General features: G+C 42.0%; 1 protein-coding gene across 3 annotated transcripts; it reads right to left on the minus strand.

The window, feature by feature from the left end:
- Window positions 1-1,399: 1,399 nt before the first annotated feature.
- LOC122633547 (choline transporter-like protein 1) lies at window positions 1,400-24,618 on the minus strand. 3 transcript variants are annotated; one of them, XM_043821543.1, is made up of 23 exons: window positions 24,485-24,618; window positions 20,698-20,906; window positions 16,835-16,970; window positions 16,173-16,306; window positions 15,312-15,632; window positions 8,980-9,014; window positions 8,723-8,764; window positions 5,994-6,045; window positions 5,246-5,359; window positions 5,002-5,150; window positions 4,821-4,898; window positions 4,646-4,736; window positions 4,494-4,557; window positions 4,227-4,335; window positions 4,027-4,150; window positions 3,820-3,939; window positions 3,614-3,736; window positions 3,445-3,551; window positions 3,116-3,372; window positions 2,879-3,045; window positions 2,714-2,806; window positions 2,552-2,644; window positions 1,400-2,463 (listed from the first exon to the last, which is right to left on the minus strand). In XM_043821543.1, exons 1-23 carry the CDS (start codon window positions 24,519-24,521, stop codon window positions 2,410-2,412), a joined length of 2,709 nt encoding a protein of 902 aa, XP_043677478.1. In that variant the 5' UTR covers window positions 24,522-24,618; the 3' UTR covers window positions 1,400-2,409. The 3 variants fall into 3 exon arrangements, with proteins under 3 accessions (XP_043677478.1, XP_043677476.1, XP_043677477.1); XM_043821541.1 differs by lacking the exons at window positions 8,723-8,764; window positions 8,980-9,014; window positions 15,312-15,632; ... (2 more) ...; window positions 20,698-20,906; window positions 24,485-24,618 and adding an exon at window positions 11,447-11,483 and having other exon boundaries at window positions 5,994-6,112; XM_043821542.1 differs by lacking the exons at window positions 8,723-8,764; window positions 8,980-9,014; window positions 15,312-15,632; ... (2 more) ...; window positions 20,698-20,906; window positions 24,485-24,618 and adding an exon at window positions 6,979-7,524 and having other exon boundaries at window positions 5,994-6,112.
- Window positions 24,619-24,721: the final 103 nt, after the last annotated feature.

Raw genomic sequence — 24,721 nt, forward strand, 5'->3', positions numbered from 1 at the left:
ACGTATGTAATCAAGGGACGAAGAGCGTTCTTCTTAGTCGTTGATTTAGAGTTCCTTGGCCGAGAAAAAGAAAACGAAATTCGGTCTCGCAGAATTTTCCTGCCGAAGAAATTGTGGCCACTTCCGATCGACCAAGCAATGTGACTGGGATATTAAAATATCGTTTGTATAACTATTGAATACTTAGAGAAGACGATCTTTGCGAATCTCAAGTTTTTTCTTTTTTTTTTTTCTTTTTGTTTTCTCTTTTTTTCCCTTTTTCATTGCATCGAGAAAAAAAAGATTCCCCCAAGGGAATTCTTTACGATTTTCTCGACGGTTCTATTTATTTATTTTTTTTTTTCTTCATTTCCATACGTCTCGTCTTGCAGCTATGAAAAGTCACGAAATACTCTTTGAATTTACGAATAAAAATCTTGAATATATCGGACAAAAATAATACTGAAAAAAGAAAAATGCAAAAAAAAAAGGAAACACAGGAAGAGAGATAGATTAACGTGTATTTTTGATCTTGTCGAAATCGCGACAATATTAATGTTGTATGCACGTATGAAAAATTTCGAGGGAAACGATTCTCCAAATTTCTTCTTATTTCTTCAATCTTAACAATCCCTTCTTCTTTTCGAAAGGAAAAACATCCTTTATCTCGTTCGTTCTCGTGCGTATATATATATATATTTTTTTTAAAGTTTTTATTTCCACTGCAGAAGAATAGAATTGTTTTCCTCGCACAATTTTAACTTTTTCGAGATTACGTTTTTATATGCGTTTTTTCTCGAGTTCGAAAAGCTTTTTGTTTTTTTTACCATCTTCCAAGAGATCGAAGATCGTGAAATTATCGACGTTTGCTAGTTTCCATTTTTCCTATTTCTTTTTTTTTCCCTATTTTCCTTACCTCTCATCGATCAGATCCATTGTAACAGCAGATAGTGTTAAATCGTTGGAGATTCAAAGAAGAATAAGCGGTGTTAATTAATCTACGCCCACGCGAAATAAATCTTCACGGATAAATGTCGACCCGACTCTTACTGCCAGCTGTATCATTGTAAAACGGATCCACTTACATGCGTGTACCGCTAAAAGCTGTAAAACACACCCGGTATTCTCGTAATTCATACATACATACATGCAATAATTGTGTGCCCGAATCGAATGGAATAAAAGAAAATAAAAGAAAAGATATAAAAAAAAAGGAAATAAATAAACCAATAAAAATGTTAGCGTTTGTGCTAATAATACGTTCAAGTACATACGCGCGTCCTGTTGTCTCTTCGATCGTTCCTTCTTTTTTCTTCTCTTTTTTTTTCTCTCTCCATTAAATCGATATCTCTAGTCTCCTACAATTAAAAAAGGTCTTCGGGCGTTCGTAGTATTCGAGGAAAAGAAACGTATACGTGAGTATAGAAACAAACCGTATAGAATTGTATTTTCCTAATCGTACAGTAGTAATAGACGGCACTAACAATAGTAGCTGTAACTCTATAAAGTATAAATAATAACATTAACTATGCTCGTACGATTCCAAAGTCGTGATGTCGTATTTTCAACGATGAACATGCAACTGCGATGCAAGAATTATACCAATGTTATTTTATATCGTAGTATCAAGATTTATGGAATATATTTATTTACAATGCAGTCTGTATAATCACAATGGGCTGTTTGTTAGTAAACATGTACGTAAATATAATAACGAGCATAAAATTCTCCCGTGGTAATACTTTGCGAATAACGAGGTAATCGATTTCGCTTTAAGGAATATCTATTGAATTAAAAAAAAAATATATATGTATATATAAAAGACATATCCAAAGCATTTGCGCGAGTAAAGTTAATGGAAAAGGTATTGCATTTATGGAGATTGTAACTTTGTCGTATAAAAATATGCGATCACTTTTTTTTCACTTGTTTCTTCCTTTTACTGATTCCGGTTTTGATTTCGATCTCTTCTCTTACGTTGTACGTAATGTTTCTTAGGAACAAGAATCGATATTTTGTACCTAATCTATCTTCGTTGATGTGTGCGTTAAGAAATTAGCCCTGAACGAGATCTCGACGATCTCGCGAAGCGTTGAACGTCGCAAAGTTTCCAGGAATAAATTGACAGTCTTTCTAGTATTGAAAGAAATCTCTTGTGACTCCGTTCGATGATTCATAACATTGGCGTCGTTCGTAAGTATTTCTTCCGTTTAATTTATTTCCAAAGAATTCCTAGAACTCTCAACACGATTTAGAAAAAAAAAAAAAAAAAATTCTATTTTATCGATATTGAAATACGTCAGAGACATTTCATTCTTTTCTTGTTTTTGTTTCGTTTGTCTCGAAGAAGAAAAAAACTGAAAAGCGAGAAATCACGTTGGACATTTATCAAAGATAAATTGCCTGCTTTCTCGGATAATCAACGTCGTGTCATTGGGTTTCGTCCATCTGACGTAGCGCTTTCTTGCTATTTTCCACAAACTCCTGTAAAAGTACAAAAAAAGAAAAAAAGAAATAAACGTATTATTTAAAAAGAGAACGATTGAAAACTTTGGGTGAAAAATAATTTTACCATCAGTCCACGGCTCATAAAGTACGGCCTACTAATGCCGTCATTTTTCGCACAATCCTCGCAAAAGCAAAGGAATATGGAGTCTATGATCATCTAAAATAAATCGATCGATCAAGTTTCAGGATAACGTCTCGAAACGTTTCTAATCTTTGTTAATCTTACTTCGTAAATCGAAATGAAGCAATGCGAAACGAGAAAAGCCAATACCCCAGCCAGGGCAATTGGCACCCAGGGATGTTGCAATCCTTCCTTCTTCTATGCAAATAAATACGTGAGAGAAAGAAACTTGGAAAAGGGAGTAAGAGGAACGAACGAAAGGATATGTACCTGTATCAAATAAATTCCAGTTATAACGGTCAACACCACTACCAACACTTTTCCCAGGAACAAAACGAAATCTCCAACACTGTTAATAGCTGCGACCCTCAAAATATTACTCGAAAGTGCTTGGAAAGCCTTTTTGCCGCCGGTACAAAAGTTGCATCCGTATATAGCTGGAAAGAAAAACGATATTGAAAAGTTCGGTAAAGAAGAAACGTCGATAAAAGTGAACGCGAGGAATACCTGTCTCGATATAAGCATTTCTGGTGAGAAACTTGAGAGCGCACTCGAAGCACCAAAGACAACACTGACAACACCATAGAATTCCTCTCACCAGGTCGTTGTCGAACTTCTTCAAACGATTCTGTACGAAGGAGATCATCGCTCTGACCAAACGAACTATTCCGATTATCAGAGCACCGAAAGCTATTGTACCCAAATGATATCTTATGAGATATCCAAATCCTTTAGTCACGGTCAACGACAGTCTCTTCTTATCTCTATCCAAAATAGATCAATCCGATTAACACCGTGTTTGGTTTTGGTAGTTGGAGAAGCGGGAAGAAGTTCACCTTGTAAAAAACCAACGAGCTACCGCGAGTGCCACGACCATGTGCTGACAACCAAGGAAAAACTCACACATGACGAAGAAAACAAAGAGATTGTACCACCTGGCAGTCTGAAAATCATTATTACTAAGAGGTCCTTTAATTCAGAATAGTTCGGAATGACGTTACTTACTATCAAAAGAGCATCCTTCCTAAAATTAATCCTTAGTTTATTTCTGTAAACGGTACCGGCGCTTTCGATCCAGAGCATGCAATAAATCCAAGCGAACATGCTTAGACCAATGAGCAGGTACGTCTGTCGAAACGATGGTTTTTTTTGCAGTAGCTGAATTTTGACGACTCATAAAAAAAGAAAAGAAAAAAGCAATCTGTATTTACATAGATTGGTTGAAGAAGTAGAGCAGGCATCGAGTATACTGCCTTTCCTGCTTCGCGAAAGAGCTGCATCACCAAAGCGATCCTTTTTCTCATCACCAAAACGATCAGTAGAGTGATCACCTGCGGGGAAGAAATTGGAATACTTTTTTCTTTCTTTCCTTTTCGTTTTCGCAACATTTTCGACGGTGATAAAAGCTTTGGACTGACCGTGACGACCGACATGACGATGGCGTAAATAAAATACGCTTGCAGGCTCGAGTCCTCTTCAAAATTTTCTTTCTCCGATATATCCTTCGATTCCAATTCTTTTTTCTCTTGATACCAGGCCATCCTGAAGCCAATGAAAAAAGGAAAGGAATTCCATGAAAATAGGATTCCGGTGGGGATCGAAGGACGATCGGACTCACCAAAGATAAGTCGTACCACCGATGCAGGCAACGATTACACCGATCAATACGATATAAACGATCCACTGTACCATATAACGGAAGGCTATTAGAATACCGAGAGAAAATGCTGAAAACGATTGAATAATTAATGAATCGAGGGATATTCGGAGATCGAGTTTGAGACGATGACAGCAATGATATATTAATGACAATGATGGTTGATGGCTGACGATGATGATAATGAACGATAACGACGATGACGATGACGTTGATGATGTCACTAACCAAGTGCGATTAGACAGAGATACATCAGCTCTCTCCAAGCTACTCTGAGATCAGTTGATACTTCCTAGAATATCAATGAAAAATGTAAATGCGAATCGTATTTCGGAATCGTATAACTTCTTTAAGTATCTAAGTCAAATGGATTTAATTACTTTGTAGAAATTTTCTAATCCGAGGCGTTTGATCAGAGATATGGCGGTGTCTGTTAGTTTTTTAGGTATACAGCGATTTAGAAAGAATATGCTGCAATATAGAAAACATTAGTTGGGACGATCTCTTCTTTCATCCACGTTACAACAACAGGCGTCGTTAAAAAATTCTACTTACTGATAGTCCGGGTCGTCGCAATTGTCGACGCATTGCCGAGTTTTTATACCGTTTGTTTCGATCTGCATTTTCAAATACCTACGAGTGTTAAAGAAACGACGTTAAAATCGACTACGATTATACGATTATCCGTCACGTGATTTCTTTTTCTTTTTCTTTTTTTTTTTTGGATTTTACTTACGGACGATTGCTGTAGTCCGCACCCTTGCAACTAAATGCAGGATCATTTTCGCTCGGCGTGATACGACCGCAAACGTTACCGCAGTTATCGTATCCATATATTATACGATATATGTCTCCCTTTTTTACCGCATTTGTTATTAGAAATGCCTTTTTTTTTTTGAAAACGGAAATTACGTTAAAAATATAATGAAATTAACGCGTTCGATACTGTTATTAGTATGTGAATGCAAGGTTACACTTACGAAACCTCCGAGCAATGCAATTAGAATAATTAGAGTTAACAAATCGGTACAGGATCGATCGGTTACGAATATTCTCTCGGATCTCCTCGCTGCCATCTCTTCGTTTTCCGGAGTCTGAAAATAATTCCAATTTAGATTTGAAAACGTATATCCGAGCGAAAGAGAAAATAGAAAGGAAATGTAAAATAGAAGAGGTTAAAATTTGTTAAAATAATCGATTTTGTCACGAACGATAAATGAAACGGAGACTAGCGAATTTCAAATCAGCTCCGCTTACGAGAAACGCTTGATTATTTCTTTATTCAATTTTTCAGCAGAATTTTCGTTTAATTTCATTTCCCTTTTGAAAATACGAAATGCGTTTACGGATCGACATTGATCAACGGCTTTAAGAAAGCGAGCTCGCGTCGCGGATATTTTACTTTTCATTTCCGCTCGCGACTTTCACGGTGATGGAATCAAAAGGTATTCTTGCGACAGGAACGTGCCGGCCGGCCGATAGTAATCCAGTTAGATTAATGAAACGACTTAATTAAATTTTCTCATTAGTCGTGTCCGAATAATGTGTACGCGTATAGCGAGTAATGCATTAAGTATATTACAAGATACTATCGCCGTTAGTTATCTACGGAAGAAACTTGTAACTAACATAAAAAATGTTTTACGAGCGGTATTCGTGTGTTTGTTTAAAAAATAAAAAAAAAAATAAATCAAAAGCGTAGGAGAATCGTATTTGTTTTGAACTCACTCCGGGCTCCACCTTGGAGGAGACCTCGTCCGAACACCCGCAGCAGCCCATCCTCGACGAATCGATCGAGTCACCCACGTGTGCTGTTGCTCTTTGGTGACGACCGCCTGTCTCGTTACCTTTTTATTCGAAAAAAGAAAAAGAAAACAATTTTCTTTTCATTTATTATCATCCCGATATAGAGATTTCACGTAATCGCATAGTTTCTTTGTTCGTATTTTCGCTTAATCTCGCACATCCTTTCGCTCGATCCACGTATATACGCTTTAGAGAAAAATTGGTGGAGTCGCGTTCGAAGAAAACAATAGGAAAGTTATCGAGCGACACGTATGAAAGTGGGTTATTGGTTCAACAGATAAGAATGCTTTCCCACCTATATGTTGCGAGTTGCGCGCAAAAAGGACAAGCATAAAATTCTACCACGTCGAGTCACTCGCAATTTTTTCGACCTAATGCGATCTAATAGATCGACAAAATGGGGAGACGCGATCGATGCTGCGTACACACGTAGAAAAATGTAGGAATTAGCGTCGGCGGAATGAAATCGGAGCTAGATCGAACGTTTCGACCGCAATGCATCGAAAAGCTCGTTCGATTTTTAAGCTCGAACGACTGCCCGTGGAAAACGCGAAAGAGAGAGAGAGAGAGAGAGAGAGAGAGAGAGAGGAAAAAGAAGATAAAAAAGCAATGAGATCTCAATAACATTTCCGTAGCACGTGACTCGCGTTATCGATCGATCTCCACGTAAGTGCAGTTTATCGCGGTTATCTCGTTATCCTAGCGACCAGCGCAAATTCCTAGATAAAATTTTTCACCTTCCCAGCTCGTTTCTTACATTTTCTTGATAATTTTATATCGAACGAGACGCGGTAAGAGTCTCGTGACACGATAAAATATAGAATCAAGGAAACTTTAGCAGCTGGTACACAGAACGCGCTAATTATACTCCAACTCGTGCGACAATGAATCCCTCGGTATTACTCACCGTTGCTCGTCGTCTCCATGGTCGTCGAAAATCCGAGACGAGAGGAAAAAGAGGCAGAAGGCAAGAGGAGAGAGAAGAAGAAGAAGAAGAAGAAGAAGAAGAAGAAGAAGTTGAAAAACCGAAAGAAACTATATCACCGTGTGCTCCTCAAAAATCACCCGGACTTTCACCTTCTATCAAGAGCAAAGTGGCCGCTCGAGTCGCGTCAAGACGACGCGATCCAACCCGATTTATATCGTTTAATAAAAACTTTTTATCTACGAGCACACCGACGCGTGGAATCGCGACCCAACGGAAGAAAGGCGATAGCTTCGTTTGAGAAAATCGAGCGATAAGAGAATCGATCGATCGCCTCTTGATCTATCAGGAGGGAGGCGAAGGTAAACATTTCTTGGAAAATATGAACGCTCGAGTTGAAGGAAGAAAGGAATGCCAAGAGGTTTGGAAGAAGACCGTGGATAAACTGCATCGTCGTTCTACGAGTTGAACGCACCTGGTGGATTCAGGTTAAGCACGGCCATCGCAATCGGCTCCCCTCCCAAGCCCTTTTCTACCTTTTACGGGCTAAACCCTCTTCTTCCGAGGAGAGAGAAAGAGAGAGAGAGAGAGACGAGGGGACGACGAGAAGAAAAGAAAAAATATATACCCCTCGAGAAGAAAAGACGTTTCCGGGTCATTCGTTTTTACGACGATCGAAGAGCGTCGATCGATCGAACGAGGAAATGAAATACGCGAGCGATGTCATTAGTCGGTCCGTAACAGGACCGAGCGAGCGTAGATCCGATTAGAGATGCGTTTACCGCTGGAACAAGTGCTCCTTGATGAATCAATATCGCATCGACTCGTACACACCCACTATCTAACGAATTGGAGTGGCTTTCTCTGGATGACGAACGTCGTCCTCGTCGCACGCCAATTGGGAACATTTATTATTATTTAAAAACACGATTCGAGTTCTGTTTACGAGATAGAATGACGGTATAGAAAGAAAGAAAGAAAGAAAGAAAGAAAGAAAGAAAGAAAGAAAGCAAGGAAGGAAGGAAGAGAGAAAGACGAAAGAAAAGAAAAGAAAAAGGAAAGAGAAAATTATGCGCGACTCGACGATTCTGTAATCAGAGAATCGTACTGCTCCGTAATCAGGTTGCGCAACGTTCCTCCTCCGTCTCCCTCTCTCTCTCTCTCTCTCTCTCGCGCGCGCGTTGTCATTGAAAAGAAACAAGCCGCGCCGTAGGTAGTCCACTCGTGTAGAATGAAAATAATTAACGTTTAAAACAAAGGATCATTGTCGGTCTACTCGCTTGTAAGTGGGCGTACGAAACGCGCGTGGAATACACGAGCATGGATTATTTCAACGAGTAACTCGGCAAAAGGCGTGCCACCGACAACCTGTCGCTCTCGCTGAAACAGAGGTACTCAACTTTGCCCTTGGGACAGGATTAGAAGAGAACCGCAAAAGTGTCATGGTATCTCCGCCGAAAGGATCGCGATCGCAAAGTCCCTTTCGAAAGACGCGAGCTCTAAAGTTCGTGATAAATTTCAAAGGGGAATCGCTATCGTGATCGAGAATCCGAATTAGACAAAGGAGCAGGGCTTCTCAACTCGATCCGGATCATCGAGAGAATTCCATTAACGGGAGAACGAATCGACGAATCGACGAATCGAAATACAAAGAGAAACTCTTCGACGGAGACTTTTGGTTTACAATCGACGATGAAACTGCATCGATCGTCTCGCCTCCTCTTACCGATTCTCTCTTTCCAATTTCCGATAAACCGCAGGACGCGATCTTTCTCGCGAGAATTCGTGCGCTCGAGAAAGTCTTTCCGATCCTTTTATCTACGATTTCTCTTCGATCGTATCTCTTGGAGTAAACTCTCGAAGGTCGCGAGAAATCGATTTTGTCGATCGTTCGGCGAGCCGAGGTAAGAACGGTGATACGATCGAGCGATCCGCTCGAACGAGCGCACTTTCGAAAAGAGAAGAAAAAGAAAAGAAAAACGCTCGAATTTATCTCGTCCAAGATTACATGGAGCTACCTCGCGCGATCGATCGATCGATCGATCGATCGATCGTACTAACCTTAGAAAGTCGTATCTCCCGCGTAGAATCTCGCCATTGTTATCGACGGTTTTCACGATCACGTGACCTTGCGTTTTCCTTCGTATTTTCTTCGAAGGCGCATCGGACGACGCCGATTTTACGCGTCGTTTTTACGTCGAGGATTTTTCTAAAACGATCGAAAACCGACTCGCCTATGGAGAGCAACGAGCGTTCCTCGCTCGAGTACGTTCGCGACACTAACCGCGAGAGAGAGTATATACAAGCTGGAAAACGATGCCACTCTCTTTCCCACTCTTTCTCGTCGATGTTTGTTTCTCTCTCTCTCTCCCTCCCTCCCCTCTATCCCTATTAGATGACACACGCAGGCCGTGCCTTTGTCGTGCACGACTCCTTTCTTACGTCTCTTCTTCCTCCTTCCTCTCTTTTGGCCTTATCTCCGTTAGCTACTCTCCTAGCACGCGATTATCTTCTCAGTCGACCGAGCACTGCCGATTATTCAAGGTTCTCGTGTTCCGTCTACACGTATACGCGGTTGCACACGTATCTATATAAGCTTTCAAGATAATCGCCCGACATCGCTTGGGATTCCATTAACGGATGTCCGACAATGTGATTACTTCGTTTGCAAATCCGTTATCATTCGTTAGAGCCACGATACGTATTTTCTGTCCTAGATCCTCTCGCGCGAGAGACCCTGAATCCTTCGTAACATCAATAACAATTCGATCTACCGATTAAATTCGTACGTATCGCTCGATCGATCGATGACTCGACGACCAATAAATAATAAATAATACTCCGACTCGGTTAAGTCGAGCAACGGGATAAACTCTCGTCTCGGATACGATAACGTAAGCTTCGTTGCGGTTTACCGTTCGCGTGCAACTCCACTAACTTGTCGACTATCTTCCCAAACGAACGAGCCGTTTGATACTTTAACGCAAAACGTGGTTCGTCGACCCAAGTCCAAACGAGTTTTATCCATTAGCCGTAGGTAGGATCGAGCCTTCCGCGTGACATATGCACGCCAACACGATCGGTATCCTTATGAATCTTTTATTTCGATCGTGCACGCATGCATTCTCGAACGAACGACGCGCATACACCCCGATGGCATTTTACCTCGTTCGATTCTAGAGCAACGTTATCGATCAAATCGTTCGTATCGAGAAACGATCGCCCTTCTACGGAAAATGTACATTCGATGCGTGGTCCGGTGCACGGACTTTGAGGTTAGTTCGGAGATCGCTTATCGATTTAACGCGCGTCGTTGACTTCGACGAAAATCATTTTTTTTTTTTTTCTTTTTTTCTTTTTCTTCAACGGGACACGACGGAAAGAATCTGTTGGAAAAAAGAAGCGCACCGATACCTTCGGATCGCGCATACGTGGACGATCCTTTACTTTTCTATTTTCTCTTCGTTGTCTCTTCCTCGAAGGTCGATAAAAATCTATCTTCTCTTCTCAACGTAGCAACGACGTATACCGTACGAAACTGCTATCCGGAAGATGGCTCGTAGCCAAAGTCGGCTGGTCGAAAATTAGAACGTTTGAGAGATCGGAATCGTCGACGCGACGAGTACTTCGCTACGTACGCGTATATCTCGTTTCTTACGGACTTCTTCGACGAGTCCGGATCGACATCGATCCGTTATCGTGCCGTCCTCCGCAACGTTACGGTAGCGTCTAGTTCGACGTCGTTACGATTCAAACGAAGAGAACGCATTATTGTAAAATATTCAAACGCGTACGTACGTAGATACTATGCAGCGCCGAAACGACGTTTATCGATTCCGTCTCGAGCCATGCTTCGTACGTTTTACGATACCATCTTAATTGTAACGCGATTCCATCATCGCTGTCTCATATTCTCGGGAATCGTTTGTCGTCGATGTCGATCGCGATCGATAAACGAGCATACACCGTGTAGAGAGGAGAACTTTCGAGGAGAACGATAACGCGCTTGACACGTGTTACGCCGGCGATCGACGATGATAACAATCTCCAAATCAAATCATATCGAACGTAATTTCGGGCAAAACTAATTCGACGACGGTCGAGGAGATCTCTCGAAGGGAAGGAACAAAGAGAGTTGTGCGTATCCGACCCGTGCTGCGACCTAGCGGAGGAACTACGAAACATTGCCCGAAGCTTCTTCCACCGGACGATAAAGCAGGCATTTTCGGCTCTCCGCTTATCCATCGCGTAAGAATACCGTGGCTCGAAAATGGAAGCCATCGTTCAGGGGTACGTGCCAAGTTTTACTGCGCAAAACCGTTCCCTTTCGTCGTTGCCAAAGAAAGATCGAGATTCGTCGGATGGTTTATTTCGAGTCTAACGCAACAACCGCACAGAATTTAAGGAAAAGGAAAGCAATAGCGTTCGGAGAGACTTCGTTCGCACTTACTGTTCATTGAAGTCATCTCCATGGTGAATCGGGCAAGCTCCCAAGGTCTCTCTCTCTCTCTCTCTCTCCCTCTCTCTCTTTTTCCTGCCTCCCCTCTTCCACGCGAGGACGAAAGAATAAGAAAGAAGAAAAACGTGTTCGACTCACTCCCTCTTTATAGACATCCTCCCGATGATTCGATTCTTCCTGATAGATAGGAGAGAATTTTCACGTAATCGCTTCGATTGGCGGAACGACCGAGAGTCCGGAAAAATTAGTTACGGAAAGGGTCGAATGGAAAAGAAAGACTCTCCTCGATCGAGTCAACCGCGTTTGGCCCTCGCTGGAGCGTGAGAACGTGCTCAGCTTCGCGAAATGTATCTCTCACGATACCAGCTTCCTACGATATATCGATTCGAACGCGACGATACCTTCGAGTTTCCTTCTTACGTTTCGACGTATCCTTCTTTATAATTTTTCCATCATCCAGAACGACTCGTAAATAATCAAGGAGCGACGAATCATCGATATCGGAGAAGAAAAGGGAAGAACGCGTGATTGATCTTGCAAAAAAATCGATCGCTCTTCGACGTCGTTTTTTTTTTCCTGTCAACGAGACTTATTGTTATTCGACGAAAAAAAAGGAAGAGAAGAGAAAGAAAAAAAAAAAAACAGAAAAGAACGAGAAAGTAAAAAAGAACGCGAGTTATTAATATCAGAGGAAAGATTCGTAGCTCTCTCTTCTCGTCGAGACCTTGCGCTACGAAAGAATTGAACCTCTGCCAATTAATCTATAGCGAGGATAAGTTGCGTCAGGAGTTGCGGTCGGTCCTCACCGATTCGTACTGGAAATTTGCGGAGGAAAACGTAATCTTACGTAAGGCCAAACTTTTCGATACGAAACTGCGCAAGGAAGACGCAGCAACGGAGATACAAAGATAGACATGAGGATTCTTAAAAAGTACGCGCGCGCGTACGTGTGCGCGAGAGAGAAAGAGACTAATTTATGGAGCTTGCTAAATCGAACGAAATTCTCATTGGTTAGATTCGACGCGAAACGGATGGCTACTGGAAGGAGCTACGAATTTTCGTTTATACGTATTTGTTCTCCTCCCCCCTCCCTCTCTCTCTCTCTCTCTCTCTCTCTCTCTCTCTGCTATCCTCGTTTTTCTCGTCTCCAAGCAACAAACGAACGGATGTGTAGACGCGCGCGCGCGCGCTCATCATCGATCCATATTGCAAACTGCGTTTAACGCAAGCCAGACTCCAAGCCGACTGGACCGAATCTCCGAAATTATCTTCTTCTATTTAGGTGGCGTCGATTCTTAGACGTTTTGTTTCTGCTTTCGGCTCCGATTCGATCCTTTCGGATGCGGGATCGCACGCAAACAGATTTACGGTGGGATGTAAAAAATTATTATATATATAAAAAAAAAAAAAAAGGATGAAAGAGGAAAAACGTTTGACTCGTGAGGTTTCTTTCGTGCGGAAGAAAAGAATGAAAAAACGATCACACTTTGAAGATTATTATATTAATTATATTCAGTCGTTGCAATCACCTTATTAATCACGTTAATCATTTATTCAGTTTGTCTTTAAACGTATGTGTGTGTACGTGATCGGCACACGTGTAGTAGCTTCTCTCCTCTCTCCACTTTCTTTACTATTTTTGCCTTTCCGCATTTCGCCGTTTCTCTCCTTTCGCATTCGTTCCGTCGCTTTTCCCTAATTTCGCTGCAATCTTTGTCGTTGAAAAAAATATATGCGTACGCTAGAACAAAGCCGGCACGAATCGTTTTCTCTCTTTCTCGACAAATTCGAACGATCTTCTCGTCCTCGGCTTTTCGTCGTCGAACCTCGAAAGCGGTCGATCCTCGATCTCCTTCGTCCTAGCATCTTTACGTTCCTTCAACGCGTGAACGCCTATACAATGACAGCGATTAAAATAGTTTGTCGATTCGTTACCGAATCGCCATTACTAAAGTTACAATTTCGATCCGAGAGTGCAGGGGAATCGAATCGAGCGACAATGCCGGCTAACTCAAAGGTCGCGAATCGAGCGCGAAATGCGTTCGTTTCTATCGTAACGCAACGGTAATGACAACAATGATATTCAAATAATAATAATCGTATACGTACGAGTACGCGAGGACGTTCGAAATCGAAACGAAACGCGAAGGTTGATTCGTTCGGAATGAACGGAGTAATTTTTCAAACGTCGAAGTGCGTCGTCGTGCGGAACGTACGAAAAGCCAGTTCGAACCTCCTCCTCCTCCTCCTCCTCCTCCTCCTCCTCCTCCTCGGTCTCTCTTGGTTCTTCGTTGACGTCGTTTGTAACTTTACCGTATCGACAAGCGTTTTAAGAGAATATTTAGTTCGCTAAATTCGTCAGAGAAAACACAAAAATATTTCCGTCGAACATCCGCTTCAGGTACAATCTTACGTCGCATACGCTGTTAATTAATTAATTACGTGCCTCGTGCAAGTCGTCACTGGCAGGACCCTATCGTTACTCGTCGTCCTCCCTTTCCCTCTTCGTATTTTTCTTCTTTTTCTTTTTATTTTTGCCATTTCCTCGATATCCCTTTTCGCGTACCATCGAGATGATCGTACGGAGAAAGAGTACATTGTATACGTGAATGCTCGAGTGTGGTGAACGTTGTGTTTCGGTATATGTATATAATATATGTTGTGTACGTACATAGCTATATACACACACATATACGTATATAAGTTCGCATCGACATATGTATATGTATACGTATGCATAGAGCCACGCTAATTTTAATAAGTTATAGTCCCTCTTTTTGTAGTTTTATAAAAGTACGAAAAAAAACTATATCGATTTGACATACAACCGCGGCGTTAACGATCACGCAAAACTACACCTACGTGTTCGCGGAGACATACGTTTTTGGATCTCACCGAAAGGAAGCAAGTACGGAGTCTAATAAAATACATCGTTTTATCGTGTCTTTTTCTTTCTTTCCTTCCTTCTTTTTTTCTTCTTCTCATTTATTTATCTCCCTTTCCTTTTTATATACTTTTTCCTCTCAGCTCTTTTAGTTCTCTTCTCCTCTCGAGAATTCGACGAACCAAAAAGCCGCAGCACCGTCTTTGGACGTTCGTCGATCGAATCAATTAGAAGATATCTTTTTTTCTACATCTTTGCCGAGGACGGCGATTTCGTAATTTTCGTTTTGACAAATACCTTCTTCTATTTTTTAGGCCTTTCCGACGTGTCCAGAGATTTCGTTATGTGCGCCCGAATCTTTTGCACCTGCCTCTGCTCTCTCTCGCCTCTCCCCCTCCCTCTCCTTGCCGCCGTCGTTATTCACGACAGGAGAAAAGTCGGATTATGGTTTCACTAAGCACGATCCTCGTTTCTCTTTACAAGCACGTCGAATATTTTATTTTTTTTTCTTTCTTTTTTTTTTTTTGTCTTTTCTTTTTCTTTATATATAAAGAGCTCCAAAGCGCGCGCTTAATATCATACGGTTAACGAATGGCAATTAGGAGAAACACGAACAATTCCAAAAGTATTCGCAGACTCGACGAGGATCCCAGTGCCGTCGCCGAGGAGCCGAGTACTGCAATGAAAAGTACGATATCTAAATGAGTTTAAGAAAATAAGCATATACTTTGTATCGCGGTTATTGAGTTTCAATAATATTCCCGAGATCGCGAGCACTTGTACGCAGTCGGTTTATTTTAAAAATGACGGTGAAACCTCAAAGCGACAGTTAACGTCGCTTTAAAGTTTCAAGGATCGAAGAGGAAGATAAACGTTCGTAGCTTAAAATACGTCGTTCGTTAATGGAACGTGATACGTACTTTCTTCGATATCCAAAACCGGAGAAAGATATAACGACAAAGATACAACGACGGAGTAAAAGTCACCTTTGACGCCGACTTGACCATCGGGCTTCTTCTGGCCGGTTTGAAAATTAGGAGGTGGTTGAAGATAGTTGATACCAATTATAGTCGCCGCGGGTTCATAGTGTATAACCCTTGGGCGATCCTCCTCGGCGCTCACTTCCGTGCTCTGCCAATAAATGTCGTATATCGAAGCGCTGCAACGTATTTTCAGCTTGCCGTTCACGAAGTGGTCGTGCGTCACGAGAAATTGAAGGCCGATTTGGGACACCTGCCATTCGGACTCGTTCGTGTCCAACGGACTGTACGTTTTCACGTGGGATGGAATGGGCTGTAAACGAGAAAGAGAAAAAAAAAAGAACAATATTTCTTTTTACTCGAAGATAAATGTACGAGCGAAGAAGAGGATCGCGTTGATAAACACGTTATTCGCACCGGGCCGTTCCATCTTTAAAGCTTCGAGTACGCTCTCGCGTATTACGCCCTATCGTAAAGGCGTGCAACGACTCGGTGGTAGTAGCGGTAGCAGCGAACGATCGCGATATCTGGCCGAGAATTTAAGCTTTTTCTGTTTTCTCATGCATTGCTAACCCATCTCTCTCTCTCTCTCTCTCTTCTTTCTTTCTTCTATCCCCCACCAGTCCGACTTTGTCGGATCTCGAAAGAGCTTTAAATTACGTTTATATGCTTTTTGATACTTCAATCAAACTTGATATCTACTACTTGGTATCTGCGATAGAGAATACGTGTGTATTCGCAGCGAATATAGAAAAATTTCAAACCGAAATAGATATCGTCGTATACGCGGTATCCAGGTCGCGGAAGAACAATGTCGTTCGAAGATCGAAGATCGACGTTGACGATCACATACCTGTCGATCGTTGATGTACCAGGTGAGATTGGCCGCCGGCTTGCTACGTCCGGATGTGCAGTTCAAACGAAGTCTATCTTCGATCCGGTATTTCCTCCTTAGTCCGTGTATCGAAGGCCTTTGAGAGGGTAATTCTACAAAGCAAACGAACCAACGTCTACATGTATGTACGTATGTATGGCAAGTATGCGAAGCACGTTCGAAACGTAGCTTTGACGTTAGCCAAAGTCTTGAGACTCGAGCCACCCCTACATACCATCCATCCATCCATCCATCCATCCATCCATCCACCCACCCATCCATTCACCCATCCATCCATTTCTCTCTTTCTCTCTCACGCGCAACCCACTCCCGTGCGATTCAACTTTTCGAAATTGAAGCGAGAGCGCACAATATAGAAACAACTAGAAAAGATTTTTCCCTTATTACTCGACGCATCGATGCGTCTGCAATATTTCGAAACACCTATCAACGATATTGGATGCACCGGAGCATCTCTTCTCTATCTATCTTCCCGTATTCCTTTTTCTTTATTAAGAGTAACGCCGAACATTAAGCTCTAGTCAAATTGTTCGAGGTTTGTTGGCTCGTTTAAACGGGGATCGAAAGTTGCCGGGATTTGCAGTTGGGGATTAAGAGAAACTTTGAATATTTATGCTTACCGACGACATTCATGGTGGCCGAAATCATGGCCGTGTGGAAGGAGGGTGCGTCTGCGGATACCTCGCAGCTGTACAAGCCTGCAGCATCCAGCTCGAGATTGGTCAAAGCTACTTGCGTCGCGTTGCTCTCCGATTTCTGCGACATAGAAAGGAAAACAGAATTTCGACGACGCTTTAGAAAAATAAAAGGGTGGCATTAATTCGAACGATACGCGTGTTTCTCGCCCTCTCCTAATTACTTGCCCTCTCTCTCTCTCTCTCTCTCTCTCTCTCTCCTCTCTGATTTCTCTAAAGGTGGGAAATTCAAAAAGAAAAAGAACGCTTATCTCTGTAGACGACACATTTATCTCCGTCAATTACACGCTTTAACGCGTACGACCAGCCCCTTTATTACTTGGAGAACTTTAAACGGCCTTTCTAATGGCGCTCGTTTCAACCCTTTCCTCTCTCCCTCTCCTCATACTTCTTTCATCGTCGAATTAAATTAATACGAACCTTTGAAATCATCTTAAAGTTCAATCTCGCCCTTTTGAGAGTTCGATCAGACCGATCTACTTTTCTTTTCAACTTTTCTTTCTATTTCTCTTTCTTTTCGTGGCCGTTACATTAATTACCTTCTACGTCGGTCTGCTCATTAATTTATCTCGCACGAATATCTCTAAGTAGACTCTCTCTCTCTCTCTCTCCCTCTCCTTTTTCATTTTCTTACACACACACACGCACATACGAGCCATTGAACACGAGCTTTTGTACGAAAAGTCCCAGACTCTGCTCGGAGCTTATTTTTTCAAGCGCTTCCGAAGCACGAGCGTGTCATTAAAGTCAAGAGATTGTGGCCTGGCTAGAGGGAAGCTCAGGGTGAAAGCGCTAGTACGAAAGTACGGGGAATATTAAATAGCGTTTTCATCGATTTTCTTTGCTTAAAACGTGACTTTAAAGAGGGAGCGATTAGACAGCAGTAGAGAGAGTATGTGTGTGCGCGCGCGCGAGGGAAAGAAAGAGAGAGAGAGAGAGAGAGAGAGGACATATCTACCGATGAAGTTGAGAGTACGACAGTAATCTGCATAAAATATTTTCCTAACAACTTTCGGACAGGTACTTTAGCTACGAGTGCTCCCTTGGCGCCCTTAAAGCTCTTGTCAAAGAGGAAAATCTTTCACGATCATCGAAAAAACATCGAAAGAATTTTTAACGACGTTCAAAGATACCACAAAACGCATGCCACCGATAAACGTTTCAACGCAAGCTTTCCTATTCCCTTTGCGAGTTGAATTTTTTTCTGATATAAAAAAATCAACAAACTCGGTAGTCCAGAAACGATCATTCCGTAATCGAAATATAATCAATGCCGAAATACGCGTAGTCTATTAAAAATTGCAAGCACGGAATTCTGACCCTCTCCAATTCGCGTGTTCGACAAACAATATAATATCCATATAAATTTAATCTGGCTTCTACGTTTAATAATATTCCCCGGGGATTGCATCGATCCCGAGCCGACCACCGTCAGACTCGAAGGAGAGAGAGAGAGAGAGAGAGAGAGAGAGAGAGAGAGAGAGAGAGAGAAAACTGGATCGCACGGGCTTCTTTCCCTTGTCTTTCTTTCTACTGCGAATAATATCGATCGAGAGAGACGGCGTCTCCTAGATGCAACGTTTTATGTTTATTCGTCGTAGACGATATCGTTTATGGGATGCGTTACGTGCAACACGGAGGAACCAAGGTTGAAAAAGAGGGTGGTGGCATCGAAACATTCTGATTTAAACGTTACACAAGAGTCCTTTTGTTTCTCGCGAGCTCGATAAAATTCAATCGAGTGCTTTCGAGAATTTCCCTGCGTGAAAAAAAGAAAAAGAGGGAGGGAGAGAAAGAGAGAGAGAGAGGGAGAGAGGGACGGAGAAAAAGGAGTAGATTAAATGCACGCGATCAAAGTTATCAGTTATTTGGGCAGGTAGTTAGATAGATCTTTTGTTATCAGCTCGATAACGCGCCAACAATTTCGGCCCAATTGTTCTCGAGCTTCGATACGTGCGCTCATAGGTTTACAAAATATTCCCTATAATCGTCTCAAAAAATGATAATCCTTTACAAACATTCTCTCGTAAGAACGGCAATTTTTTGTCGGACACGCGTTCGAATCTATTCGAAACAATGACGTGAATTACTTAATGATTCAAAGGGACGTTTTTTCCTTTGCGAATGTAACTTAATATTTTTCTTCCGCTCGACAAAAACGATTACAAAAAAGTCTCTCCTCTCTCGGGCTAGGAGAGTTACAGCGGATAAAAATGAAATCGATCCCCTTTCGTCACCGAATAGCGATAACGCAGAAAGAAAAGGAAAAAGAAAAAAAGAAGAAAAATAAAATAAAACGAAAGGAGAAGAAAAGAAGAACTCGCGACAAAAATATCTCTCGCGTAATTTTATCGCAGATATTGTTATTCCCGTTCGTGAGAAAAGTAGAAAAAGAAAAAGAAGAAGCGGAAGAAGAAGCGTATTGCCTCGTGAAACGTTTCGTGGAAAAGGTTTCCCTTAGAGTCGCGGTACCGTGGTATTAAACGAAGCTTGCGGTGAGAGAGAGGTTGCGAGAAGGGTTGGAAACGACAGAAGAATAAGAAGAAAAAAAATAATCAACTCTCGTCGTTCGGGGAAAAGCTTCATCGGAAAAGTGTCGAGAGTAATTTTATAATACGTTTCGCCCTAAGATAAGATATTTTTCTGTTAATGAACTCGTTCTCCGAGCGATCTTACATACATAGTCATGCCGAGCTTCCTTTCCTTTTATTTTCTTTCTTCTTTTTTCTTTATACAGGATTCGCTATTGGAAGAAAATTGTAAGGAACGTGCCAAAGACAAGGGCGGCGGCGACGACGACGACGACGACAGAAAGCTCGCTTTTAAGAGTAGCGCAAAGTGGCCCCGATCGCTCGAGCGATTAATTTACATCATCCATTAGACTTTAACAAGCAAAACTCTTCGAGTATCTTCGAGGAAAACGACGTTACGATATGTACATGCAGGATGGCCCGTGTGTAAAGCGTTAGAAACTATGCATTTCCATCGAGATCTTTGTGTACGTTTATTTAAAATGAATGAGAAATAAAAAGTAAACAAAAGGTATTTTAACAATGTATTTTAACGTTGAACAATCAGACTCGTCGAGCAACGATTTAATTTATGAACAAATTCGAGAGAGAGAGAGAGAGAGAGCGCGCGTGTTTCGGGAACGATAAAGTCGAATAAAAATTGTAGATTTTCTCTCTGGAGAGAGAAGGACGAAAGAGAAATTGAAACAAAAAAAAAAAAAGGAAAAGAAAAATAGTAGAAAAGGAGCGAATAAAATTAATCGTATCCTTCGTGGACAAAAAAAATATGTAGGCACATACGCGTATATACACGATCGAGATATCGCGTAAATCAAAAGCTCGCTAAATCATTGGACCGTGTCGTGTAAAACTACCCTCGTAGACCGAGCTACGATCCTCCTAAGGGCCATACCTTTTCCTTTCAAGGTCTTACGAGGAGAGAAGGACCCAAGAGGAGAACGGTTGCCCTCTCCAATTCGAAAACTTGTTCGCGAAATATCTCGATGCCATATTTTACTGGGTTCGATTATTGTTCTTCATCCAACTTCTCTCTCTCCCTCTTTTTAGGACGATAAATCCTCCAGGAGGTTTGCTCCTTCGGGATATACCTGCTTTTTCCTCTCTTTCTTTTTTTCTTTCTACTTTCGCGAAAAAGAGCTGTTCCTCGAGATTACGCGAGAGCGAGAGATAAAAAGGTGTCGGTAAGTCGATTCGGTGGAAAGTAAATGGAAGAGAGATAGGCTAACTAAGAAAGCATAGGCGGTGTTACAAACTCACCTTTACCGTCAAGTTCCCATTGGGAAATGTCTTGACGACTGGGTTCTCGTTCGGAGCGTAACGATAAAACTCTCGACCCCCTTTGTACCACTTGACTGCATACAACGGGTCTTGTTCTATATCATACCAACAATTCAGCAAGGCCGTGTCTCCTTTCCTTACGGCCGTCGGTATCTGGACACGGACCTCTCGCAGACCAGAGCAGATTCCTGACGATAATGAAAAAGAATATCAGTATTTCTCCTCCGATCGGCTCGACTTCATCGTCGACTATCGAGCTGCATTATTTGACGCGGTACAAATACCACGTGTTCGTCGAGCGAATTCGATAGCGTCGAGTATACGCGAACAAACGTGAACTTTGACTTTCCTGCGTCGATGAAACCGGGCCAAAGATGGGATGGGAAGTGGGATAAGTGAGGTGTCGTTAAAATTTGAACTCGGCGTTTCGACGAATGGAATCTCTCGCGTAATTAGATCAACGCGATTAAGTGTCGGAACGGGGAGAAGAGAAGCGATTAACGCCAGGCGACTCGATCGCGTTTCCGAGCACTTGCCACGGAGGAACGTTCGCACGCTCGCGACCGCTGTCGTTAAAGCGCGCTACGATTACCTCAAGGATTTCGTAAATTACTTCTCGCCTCCTCGTTATTTCCTTTTAGACTCTATGCCTGTACTGTGTTCTTTTTGCTTTCGACCTTGAAACTCCTACAATCTTAAAATATTTCGAAATGTCGACTAATTTCTATCGCGCATTCGAGTCTATTAACGCCTCGCGTCACGTCGCACAGACCCAGCGACGACGTGACTCTTCCGAAGGCGAAAAAAGCTCGGTATGTGGTCGCAGTCATCGTTGGAATTTCAACGCCGATCATGAATAAGATTCCTTTTGATATTCTTCGGGCCGCAACGGCGGAAAATTTTTGCTCCTTCTTGAGAACGAGAACGAAAGAGGGAGACGAAGAAATCGTTCTCGCACGAAAAGGAGAATGGTCTTCGGAATAAATCGGGTCGCTTGCCACGGAGAATTACACTACGTTCTCGTTATAAAAAGGCGACTCGAGTTTTAAAGCAACGGTCTATTCAAGACGTTCTTGCGGATAGGAAGAGAAAAGAAAAAAGAATGAAAAAATAAACGGACGAATTCAGACGGGGCGAACACCGCGCAACAGAATGGAAAATGACACGACGACATCGACGTGGTTTGAAGGGAAAAAAGAAGGAAAGAAAAAAGAAAAAAAAAAAAAAGGAAAGACAGGGATGAACGTTATCGCGAGCCCAAACGAAAAGCTTCGAGTATTTGCGGGCTCTGTCGTATTCCTCACGAGTAAACTCGCGCGTTTCGATCCTTAACGTCCGTGCTACTGCCTGCATTTTTCATCCGTGCAACAAGAGCGCGAAGGTGCTACTCGTCCAGAGAATAAAGTGAAAAAATAGAAAGAGGGAAATTCAATTCGTCCTGAGATACGCGTACAGGCTACCCCGTTTCGATTCACCGCTTTAACGTCTCCGGCGATATCGATGATCGTTCGTATTTCGTCGCGCATTTCTTCTCTTAATAGGTAAGTCGATTAATGACGAGCGACGTTTAAAATGATTAATGCAACGATAATACTTTTTATCCGCAGACCTCGTGGGATCGTTGCAATGGAATCGACAGTTCGATAACGCACGGTACTCGCGCGTTTTATACTCGTGCAGAAGGGAGCAAGTACGTTGCGTTTTTTCCAGTTAAGAAAATAAAAGCATATTTCAAGAGGAAGAGGAGAGCGAGAGTAAAGGAAAATGACGTCTGCTTCACGATAAAATTTCCCTCTCGCTCGATACGATTTATTAGAAGGCTCGAATCGAACATCGAGACAACGGAACTCGTGCTGCTTGCGTATCGCACGAGAGATTAGATCTTTTCCGAGAGAAAAAAATTGCTGAGACGTTATATAAACCCCCCTTTTTATTCTCTTTGCATTCTCTTTTCCATTTGCATTCGACGTTCGCATTATCCAGAAGTCTGTGCATGAAATAAAAAAATATATATATATATATATATAAAAGAAAAAGATACTCTCGGTAGTCGTGCCTAGAAAGAAGGATCGTTAAGACCGAGTATATTAAGTTTTTGTTAAAAAAAAAGCTCGTGTTATCGACGATACGATCAAAGCTACCTTCTTCTTTTTATTTCTTTCATCCGTGATACTCCCTCTCTCTTGATTCTTCCTTTTTTGTTTGAAGAAAGTACGCTTACAGAAAGACCGTCTAGAAAATAAATCCCCGCGGTCGGTAAGCCGAGCCGAAAGCTCTGTTTGTCCGTCTTAAAACCAAAGCCGGGAATCCTTCTATCGTACCAACGTTCTCGAGTTCGGTCGATGAAATACACAAGAGATGGAAAAAGAAAGAGGTAGATAGATAGATAACCGATATCCGTGATCGAGTTCGAAGTCTTTGTTGACGGATGTTTCCTTTCTTCCCGCTCTAAAGGAAGAACGTTTCAAAGATACGAGATGGCTGATGAATATTTATGAAAAAGAATAAGAAAAAAAGAAATAGCTAAATAAAAAAAAATAAAAAAATAAAAAGAAAATGTTACGATCAGGGACGAATCGAACGATCGAGCCAGCATGGAGGAGTTAGGAACGTCCGGTTCGAAACCCTCCGGATGCGGAGAACGTAACTCGAAGGCGCCAAGGATCTTTCGCGTCGCTGATAATTCCAACGTAACGATAACGATCGTTCGCTTGGTTTCTCTTATCGAAAAGAGAGGTCTGCGCGTTTTCAACTATTACGTACGGATACGATGGAAGAAAGGGAGAACAAAATCCGCAAGCATCCACGAGGATTACGTAATTATATAGAGAACAGATCGACCTTGGAAAATAATTAATTTTTTAATTAAAATTATGATCGATACGCTACATGGATAGACCTCTTTATCGATTTAAAAAAGAAAAAGAAAAAGAAAAAAAAAGTTTCGCTGTCGCAAAATGTACGTCAAAAACGCTATTCAATTAGACGGCTAATGGTTTCTGTTATTATCAGAGATCCTATCTTCCTACATCCTCTTCTTCGTGTAAGAAGGACTTAATGAGCGCCACGTGGAACGGCCCTAGAATTCATCTCTCTCCGATCGCACGCTCTATGCTTGTCTCTCTTTTTTCAAATTCTCTTTGCAAAGATAACGAGAGAAGAAAATAAAGAAATAAAATGTATAATAAAGTTTACAACGAAGGGATAACGTAAACGCACGGAGTAAGATTCGGCATGATCGATCTCGTCGAAAGGCGGACTCGTTTCTCGCGAATCTTGGCACGATCCTCGCGAATGCTAATAAAAGGATCGTTCACCTCCTTTCTCTGGCTCATCCCGTTTGCAAGAGCATCCTCCAAGAGAGAAGATAAATTCAAGAAAAATCCTTGCCAACTGCCAGAGGAGAGACAAAAAGAGATACAAGCGAAAAAGAAGACACACAAAAGAAAGAAGGAACAAAAGGAAAAGACAAAGAATGAAAAGCTATTATTTCAATGTGTTTAAGCTCGAAGCAAGGAACGAAACGAGTGCAAGGAACTCGGCTAATCCATACAGGATACAGGGGCAACGGCCCGGAGGGAGAAAACAAGGAAAGAAAGAGAGAAAGAGAGAGACGGGAAAGTGGGACAGAGGGATGCTGAGAGAGCAACAAAAATCGAAGATCGCGAAGAAAATATTTAATGATAAGAAGAAGAAGAAGAAGAAGAAGAAGAAGAAGAAGAAGAAGAAGACGAAAAAGTATAGAAGTAGAATAATTCGCACTCACCCAGGATATGAGCGAGGATGAGAATTTTTCGATCCATCGAAGGAGGAGTATCCTCGGCCGAGTCGCACAGACCGCATTCACGTCCACTTCTCTTATTCTCGGTATCTGCTCGATCGTCGTCGTTGCTCTCGTCTCGCGTCCACCGTGTCTCTTCGCATATCGTCGCGAGAGACGGAGTGAGTGTGTGCGAGATAGATAGGGAGAGAGAGAGAGAGAGAGAGAGAGAGAGAGAGAGAG

The sequence above is a fragment of the Vespula pensylvanica genome, chromosome 12 (assembly GCF_014466175.1).
Source record: "Vespula pensylvanica isolate Volc-1 chromosome 12, ASM1446617v1, whole genome shotgun sequence".
Lineage (NCBI taxonomy): Eukaryota > Metazoa > Arthropoda > Insecta > Hymenoptera > Vespidae > Vespula > Vespula pensylvanica.

Excerpts from the sequence above, each read along its gene's own strand:
- LOC122633547 (XM_043821543.1), bottom strand. The coding sequence starts at position 24,521 with ATGGATCGAAAAATTCTCATCCTCGCTCATATCCTGG. Across the intron at positions 9,015-15,311 it reads TCAAAGGTGACTTTTACTCC|GTAGCTCCATGTAATCTTGG; the intron begins GTCGTTGTATCT and ends CGATCGCGCGAG. Across the intron at positions 2,645-2,713 it reads GCTTCATTTCGATTTACGAA|ATGATCATAGACTCCATATT; the intron begins GTAAGATTAACA and ends GATTTATTTTAG.